The sequence below is a fragment of the Rhagoletis pomonella genome, unplaced genomic scaffold, assembly GCF_013731165.1.
Source record: "Rhagoletis pomonella isolate Grant_MI unplaced genomic scaffold, Rhpom_1.0 Rhpom_scaffold_00011, whole genome shotgun sequence".
NCBI lineage: Eukaryota > Metazoa > Arthropoda > Insecta > Diptera > Tephritidae > Rhagoletis > Rhagoletis pomonella.
The window spans coordinates 9,952,127-9,960,356 of NW_023458565.1; the positions used below are offsets into that span (position 1 = coordinate 9,952,127).

The window sequence follows — 8,230 nt, forward strand, 5'->3', positions numbered from 1 at the left end:
TCTGCAAAAAAATAAAAGGTTTTCGAGATCCTTCCCCGCAAAGTACAATTTTTTTTTTTTTATTTTTACAAAAAAAATTGAAAAAATCGGTAATGGTTGTTCGTTATCTTTGAATCTACAGGGCCTAGCAAAAAGTGTTGTATGCACAGCTTATAGAAAATTTTATTACCTTTTAAAAGCTTCAAACCGTTTTGGAATTGCTTAATTCGTTCTTGAGATTCATATGATTAAGTGGACCCAATTTTTTTTTTTTTGCAAAAACGGTAAATTGCAAATATCTCAAAAACGGTACCATAAAATTAAAAATAACCTTGCTTTTCGGAATCAGGGGGTGATTTTACATACGAATTTCATAACGGCGTCTCTGGTAAATTTTGGCCGTCGACCAGTGTTATCAGAGAGATAAATATTTTGACTTCTTCAAAAAAAAAAATTTCTGATTCTTAAAAGCCGGGACTTGTTCAGAAGCATTTCAGGATTAGTTAGGGATCAGTTCGGGGCAAGGTGGGGACAAGTTCGGGATTAGCTGGGGAGTTCGGGACTGTATACAAAATTTTTTCGCACTATAATTATTATCAAAAGACTTTTATAATATGAGTCTCAAAAAAAGTATTTGAAGACTTAAAAATATTTAACTCACTGATACTTCTATTATATAGTAAGTTTTAAAATAATAGTTATCGATGACTTAAAAAAATTTTCTCACACATAATTATTATCAAAAGACTTTTATAATTCTTACGAAAATTCGAATGACTTTTTTAAAACTCCACCTTGAAATAATTATTATTATGGGTCTCTGATTCAAATCCAACATAAATTTTGGTTGCCATATTAATTATACTTGTAGTGTATGCAGAAAAATTAGGGTTGAATTTTGGGATGGAGGACTGGTAGATACTTGCTTCGAATCTCATGAATTATAATTATTTTAATTTAATTTATAATTTTTTTTATAAACTCACCAGTTTTTTATTTTGTATTGGGTACTTGAGTGGAACAAAATGACTTACCTGAAAATTAGAAAAACAACATTTAAAATAAATTAGTCTCTTACATAAATATTATTTTTAGCTGTTTTGTAATAACAAATTTATAGAAATGCTGCGTGCATAAGGAGTAAACCAACACACATACATACATTGTATGTATTCTTTGAGTTAAATTTTTTCTTGGGAAATTACGAAATATTTTTTAGATTTATTTTTGTGATGCAAATGTTAAAAATAAACAAAGATAATGGTGGTAATGGCAATGGTATTGGTACAGTCAACTGTAATGGTTTGATAATGCTAGTTGTAATGGTAATAGTAATGGGAATAGTAATAGTATTGGTAAAGCTGGTTATGATGATAAAGGTGTTGGTACTGATATTATTATTAGTATCGGTAGAGGTAATACTATTAGTAATTGTAAAGGTAATATTAATTGTAATACTAATGGTAATGGCAATGGTAATCGTAATGGGAAAGGTACTATTGATGGCAATGACAATGGTAAATGTAATGCTAATGCTGACAGTTTTCGAGCTTAGAAATTTTAATGATATTTACAAGTGCGTAAAGAGAGTGAGACTAAATGTAAATCCAGACAGGATGAACTTGGATATCAACTGTGCCTTTTACTTTTCACTGCCCTTCTCCCAAAGCTAAGTCCCTCAGAAAGTTCAACAACGTTTTCGGAGTGTGCTTAAGCAAGCGTATTTATATGCCACAAATGAATGAATAACCGAACTTTTAAGTTTGCTCATAGTTCAGCTTAAATGGTTATTTAGTTGGATTTAAAAATATGAAAAACGCAATAAAATAAAAATTCAAAAATGTTCGCCATGAGGGAACAAATACCTCGCCCATGGTCAAATATCCGTTTAATGGCTGTTTAATGCATCCATATTACTAAGTAATTAATTTATGTACATATTTGCCCTGCCACTTTCGCCCTTAATACTTACCGTTATTATTGCTTATGGCAAATCGTTGCTGCAACTGTTGCGCCAACGCTTGATGATGCTGCGCCAGTGGGGTCAATGGTGGCGGTTGCCCCAGCTGATGTGGCGCCGATTGTGAGTGTGGCACGTTTGACATGGGTGACGCATCGCCGCCGCCGCCACCTCCTTGTCCATTATTACCACAATTTGTGCCACTGGAAACGACTACTCCACCACTAACATTACCAGCGCCGCCATTGTTGGCACTACCACCAATATTCATGGCATTAAATTGTTGCACAGATATTGAAGTGGGTACATTAACCATGCCTCCTACTGTGCCACATTGTTGCTGTTGCTGTTGCTGCTGCTGCTGCTGTTGCAGCTGTTGTTGGCTAATGAGCGCGCCACCAGTGCTGCCAGATGTGGTGGTATTTATGGAATTTTGTAGATTACTGCCATTGGAATTGTTGTTGTTGTTGTTGCTGGCCGACAGTATAGAGCCATTGGCGATATTTGTTGATGTATTGGAATTTGTGTTGTAGTAAGAATCCTCGCCTGCAGAAGGAAAAAATGAACAAAAGTGGAGTGTCATAAGTGGGCTGTATAGACGCATGCACGCTAGCAGCGGGTACATACAATGAAAAGCTCAAAAACTTAAGGTTACTTATACATAGGAATGTATGTATGTATAGCAGTTTGCAAGAAAGTTTTGCACGGAAGAGGAGCTTTGAACTAAAAGCTTTAGCGCTTAGCGCGTCATCTGTTAAGGCCTAGCTGCGCGAAAAGAGCTAAACAGAGCTTTGAGCAGCAATGCAGTTACAAAGTTAGCAGATAATTTTTGTACGTATGCACATTAACTAACTGCCATCTCCATCTAATCTAAATTTGATACTAATAGCAGCGTGTGCAATTTATTTATGTGTATAAAATTCAATAGGTACTTTATACTTTTATGAAATGAATCATGCAATGCAAAATGACAATTTTTCAATTTTATTTTTTTTTTTGTTTTTTCCATATAACACGTGCGCAAAAATAGAATTAAAGACGAATTTAAATTAATGATTTTTTTATTAATGAATATGAGGACGCTAAATTTAATAATCTAATTTTTTTTTAACTTTTATACTTTCACTGTAAATCCAGTTTGAAGTAGAAAATTAGGGTTATGTAATAATTATAGCCGCACCATATTTTGCTAAGTTTTAACATATTATTTTTGTTGTTATTTAATTTTGATTCTTTTTTTTTATAAAAATATAGTTCATTCCTTAACAAAACCCGTGTAAATCCAAGTTTCAAACTTTGTGCAATATTTAAAATAAAAAAATCAACAAACTTTCGTAAAAAATTTTTACTTTTTTAATTAGATTTCCCAGAAGATTCTGCCTATGCAGTTTTGTAGCCCATTGAATTCTAGTAGAACAAAGGACAAGTTTCAAATGGCTAAAGTTTACGGTTGATTTTTTAGAATTTTTTTTTGTCCAATTTGCGAATACACAAAATTTATTTTTATATGGAAGAAGGGGAAACGCACAGAGTTTGAAACTTGGATTTTGTTAAAGAATTAACTATATTTTTATAAAAAAAATAACCAAAATTAAATATCGACAAAAATAATATGTTAAAACTTGTCAAAATGTGGTGCGGCCATAATTATTTCGACCACTGTAGGTACTAGCCAGCCTTGTATGCGCGAGGCTTCGTCACACGCTGAATGTGTACATATGTATGTAAGTATGTACATATACGCATTTGGAGAAAGCAAGTGCAAACCCTTTTCAAAAAATAAAGCCTTTTTGCACACTCATGGCCAAGCTTTTCACCGAACGGTGTGGATCTTATACTTTTTTTTTTAAACAGCTTATAGCAAATCTGGAGGCCAAGTCTTTTCTCATTTTTTAGTTCAACGAACAGCCTACATCTTATAATTTTTCGTACAGGTGGCAACCCTTTTCGAAAGAATTCAATGAACTGTACAAATCTGATGTCACTAACAATAAATACCTTCACGTATTAAAAAGGTGGCAACCCCACTAAAATAATAAAAGCTTATTGCACGTCCGGAGACCATATCCTTTCACTTGGTACCTCATTTTTTGTTCCACCAAACGGTGAAGATCTTATAAGTTTTTTTACGGTTGCAACCCTACTCAAAAACGAGCACATAACTCAACATCTAGAGGCCAAGCCCTTTGGTTTCACACCTCATTTTTCCTATTCCAACGAACATCCCGCAACGAACGGTGCGTATCATATAGGTTTTTAGACAGGTGGCAACCCTATAAAAATTCTAAATACCAATGGTCACACTCCTATCGACACAGCGTATCTTAAAGAAAATCTCGTCTTTCTCTCGTAAACGCTTCTTTTTTAAGCAATGACGACTTGTGACTTTATTTAAGTTCAAAGTTCAAACCCTTTGAAGGCAGAGGTTACGTTTGAGTGAGTCTCTTTTGTTTTTGTTGATTATTTATTACCGTCGACATCTCAACAAATAGTCATTTGCGAATCAAGCGTCGAGATGTAGCGCGACTTGTTTTGATTATGAATGACAGCAGCAAGCATAGGTTTGGATGAGTTATTTTGCCAAACCCACTGAAAAAACTTAAGCTGTCACTCACATTATCAGTGAGTGGATTGTATTAAGAGTGGCATGTGCAAAAAATGAAAACGAGGAGAGTGTTTAAAAATATACTTGCCAAGCGGCCGGTAAAAATAATATCAAACATATACAATATGACACATGATGAAATATTTTTAAACGCTTTTAAATTTGGTCTTATAGCTGTAATGTAAGTAGATATTATGTCCAGCCTGTTTTTATATTGATAGAAACCATGATTTTTTATTTTTGAAACAATAAAAACCAATAAACAAAATAAAATTAAATTTAACAAGTAATTTTTAAGTAAACAAAAAACCGACTTCAATTCACATATAAAAATTTAGGAGTACCGATAATTTTTTCAAGTTATGCGGTAACATACATAAAAACAAAAAACAAAAAAAAAATATTCCGACGAACTGATAAGCTCCTCCTTTTTTGGAAGTCGGTTAAAAAGAAAAAATAACAAAATGAAAATAAAGCAAAAATAAATGAAAATATTTTTAAAAGTTTAACGACGTTAATAAAAATATTTATTTTTCTTTTTATAACAATAAAATCTAAAAATTAAATTAGAAAAAGAGAAATAAAAACAGACAGAAAACAATAGTACTTAACAATAAAAAAGTATATTTTAAATTTTAAAGCTAAATCTAAATATTAAAAAATCTAATTAAAAAGGACAAAAAATAAGATTCCGAAAATTAAATGATATAAAAAAATATAGTTTTCTCCTTAAAACGAAAAAAAACTAGAGAAAAAAGTGATATCATCAAAAGAAATATAAATTAAATTAAAAAAAAAAAATACAATACAACCAGAAAATAAAATCGACATAAGTAAGATACATAAAAAATATTCCGACGAATTGATAGCCTCCCTCTTTTTCTGAAGTCGGTTAAAAATTAAATAAGTTTCTAAAAATTGAATGAAATTGACAAACAATAAAATCTATAAATTTAAAGAAAATGGAACTAAAAAAATAAAAAATAAAAAAACTAAAAAAAAAATATTTCTAAAAATTAAATGAAATTTACAAAAAATGTTCTTATTTTTAAAAGAATACCATCTAAAATTAAAAAAAAAATATTAAAAAAGAAAAAGAAAAGAATTAAAAAAAAACACATAAAATATGTTAAAAATATGGGGCCTTATTCATAAAAAAATAAAGTAGCTTTAAAAAATGTTTATATGTAAACTGAAAAATTTATGAAAACGTCATTTTGTAAAGCTCTTTAAACCTACTTTATTTTTTATGAATAAGGCCATAAATCTTTTTCTTTTTAAAAAATCTAAAATCTAAAAACTAAAAGGAAATTAGATTAAAAGAAAAAAAAAATGATAGGTGCTCAAAATTGCTTTTCTCCACGAGAGTATTTTTTCTAAGGCTATCGAGCTAAAGTAACAAAAGTGTTTCTGCCTTGCCATCCGTCTTTCATTTGTCTTACGAAATACTTTTTACTATCTTAGGCAGAATTGCACTTTAAGTTATAAATATGTAGTAGTATTTTTGAAGTATTTGAACTGAACTGAAAATAGGCAGTGCGCTTAAAAGTTAAAAGTAAGCAATTTATGCTTTGTAAAGTGGCATTCGATTAAACTTTTTTTTTCTTATAAGCCTGTTTTTTTTTTGCTATGGGATTTTTCTTTTTGCTCGGCACTTACATGCAACTTTGCATAATTCTCTTTAGCGAAAGGAAGAGTATTAATGCTTCATTAAGTGCAATCGCCTGCAAGTATGCAACGCCGTCCATAATCGCTACCTTGTATGGAGTGACATATATGTTATCTGCGCCAACCAAACCAAATGTGCCGTTGGCGAAATTGAACGCAGTGACAGTTACGTTCAGTGAAGCACTTGGTGTACATTGCAAATGTGTAGCTTAAGGTGAACCCCTTCTCATATAAAAAACCAAAAAATCTGTGTTAAATGTGAAGATGAAGAAATAAATGATAACGATTGAGACAAAAAAGGGAAGGCAAAATTGTAGATAAAACGAAAATGAAAACAATGAGAAATAATAAGACATAAGAATTACGGTAACTGAAAGGGTAAGAGAATTAATTGATTTTTTTTCGATAGCAACTGAAAAAATTGAGTTGTCGAAATTTATAGACATAGCAAATTATTTGTCGAATTTTACGGATAGTTATCGAGCTATAAAAATTTATGGGATTATCGAAATTTATCAAGCTATCGATATTTATTGCATTATCAATATGTATAGAGCTAACGAAATTTATTCAGTTTTCGTAATGCATATAGATCATTGAATTTATCAACTTATCGCTATTTATTGACTAACTAAAATTATGGGATTTATCGATAAAGTTTTTGGAATTTTAAAAATATTGAGAAATAAAATTAACCGAGTTGTCGAATTTTATAGAGGTATCTAAAGTTTAAAGAGTTAGAGAGAAAGTTAAAGAGTTTCGATTCATGTATGTATATCGATATATACATATGTATGTAAAAATTTTTGAGTTATCGAAATTTATCGAGCCCTCGGAACGCACAGCTATCGAAATTAGTCGTACTTATTATCGAATTTTGTTGAGTTATCGAATTGTAGTATTTCTGAAATTCTTTGAATTATGGATATGTATCAAATTATCGAAATTTATCGACGAACTGGAATATATCGGGTATTTTCCAAGTTCTGTTAAAGCTCTTCAAAGATATACAAAATTATAGGCACGGTTTAGCAAAGCAAGAGATTTTCCGGCAAGAAGTTTTGTTCCTTATAAGTTAAATGACGTGCTAAGTTAGAAAACCACTCTAAGGGTCTTAAAACCTAAAAAATAAGGTCGAATTTCCACAATAGCTGGCACTACCAGTTATTATTAAAGTGTGGGTTTGAATTGGTAAAACGTCGCGATGATATTTTGCCGTTTTTTTCGTGCAGTTTCTTTCATGCAAATTATGTTCGACAAGGTTTGTAATATTTTTTTCGATTCTGTAGACATACATACATATACATACCTACGCTTTGTCGACGATAACGTTTCTTTCGAGCTAGTCTTGCCCATCACTGGCCTAAAAATATGCAAAGCAAGTTGAGAGATTTTCGGCGATCACAGTTTAGCGCATTTTTAACTAATTTTAAACTGCTTTTTGCCTTAGCCCCTACCTCCTACGTTCATCACAAAACTTTAACTATTACTGTAGGTGCGCTAAAATAACGTACAAAAAAACGCCGAGACACGTAAACTTAATTTCGAGTCGTAGATTACACCGTGCGCCAGTAAATTTTACACACACAAAAAATGAATGCTTTCGCGAAAATATGGGTAAATTATAATAAAACTGCGTACTTAGTTTTTCTCTCTGACGTCAGGATTTTTTAAAAGGACTTTGAAAAAAAAAATATTACTATTTCAAAAAATTATTAAAAAAATTCAGTGCAATGTAGGATAACAATAAGGGTATCATATGAAAGAAAAAATTCTGTAGACTAAATTTTTTGTTGCATAAGGACGAACGGGTATGGAAAATGTCCTTTACATATTTTGTCCTTTAATATCCTGGACAATTTGCTAATTTTTTTTTTTTTTACGACTGTTTGACGACTAATTTAAGCTCGACCTCATCATCGAATTTCGTCCTGCAAACTTTATTAACTTAAAAAGATAATAACGGGTGAGTTTTTAAGAGCTTGATACCTTTTTTTTTAAAAAAAACGCATAAAATT

At 31.1% G+C, this 8,230-nt stretch overlaps 1 protein-coding gene across 1 annotated transcript in view; it reads right to left on the bottom strand.

The window, feature by feature from the left end:
* Positions 1-1,940: 1,940 nt before the first annotated feature.
* The window catches only part of LOC118747151 (AF4/FMR2 family member lilli-like), a 55,895-nt gene continuing 49,605 nt past the window's right edge, over positions 1,941-8,230 (bottom strand). Inside the window, exon 4 of the mRNA XM_036481138.1 lies at positions 1,941-2,485. Within this exon, the coding sequence (XP_036337031.1) occupies positions 1,941-2,485 (545 nt within the window). The remainder of the gene's footprint in view (positions 2,486-8,230) is intronic.